Here is a 233-nt window from a genome sequence, read left to right on the forward strand (position 1 = left end):
CCCAAGAGAGAGGAAGAAAATGAACGACATACCACCGGCGTACTCACGGGGGATGCCCGGATGTCCCTCTGCCGATTGCCCCTCAGGATTTTCATGATGTCGTGCTGCGTGTGTGTCGGCAACTTCCCGCGGCGGGCGTACAGGCCAAGGTTGGTACCCCTGAAATGGCGACGGGGGAATGCGTTACAGTTGGTAGGTCTGTTTGTGGTAAAATTGGGGTTGTTTTATGTTGG

The 233-nt window shown here is 55.4% G+C and overlaps 1 protein-coding gene across 1 annotated transcript in view; it reads right to left on the minus strand.

Annotated features, from left to right (window-relative positions):
* LOC119592508 (teneurin-m-like) overlaps positions 1–233 on the minus strand; it is a gene marked incomplete in the record, with an annotated part of 54,907 nt that overhangs the window by 36,649 nt on the left and 18,025 nt on the right. The window contains 1 exon segment of the mRNA XM_037941357.1: positions 33–159. Within this exon segment, the coding sequence (XP_037797285.1) occupies positions 33–159 (127 nt within the window).

The sequence above is a fragment of the Penaeus monodon genome, chromosome 30 (assembly GCF_015228065.2).
Source record: "Penaeus monodon isolate SGIC_2016 chromosome 30, NSTDA_Pmon_1, whole genome shotgun sequence".
In the NCBI taxonomy this organism is placed as follows: Eukaryota; Metazoa; Arthropoda; class Malacostraca; order Decapoda; family Penaeidae; genus Penaeus; species Penaeus monodon.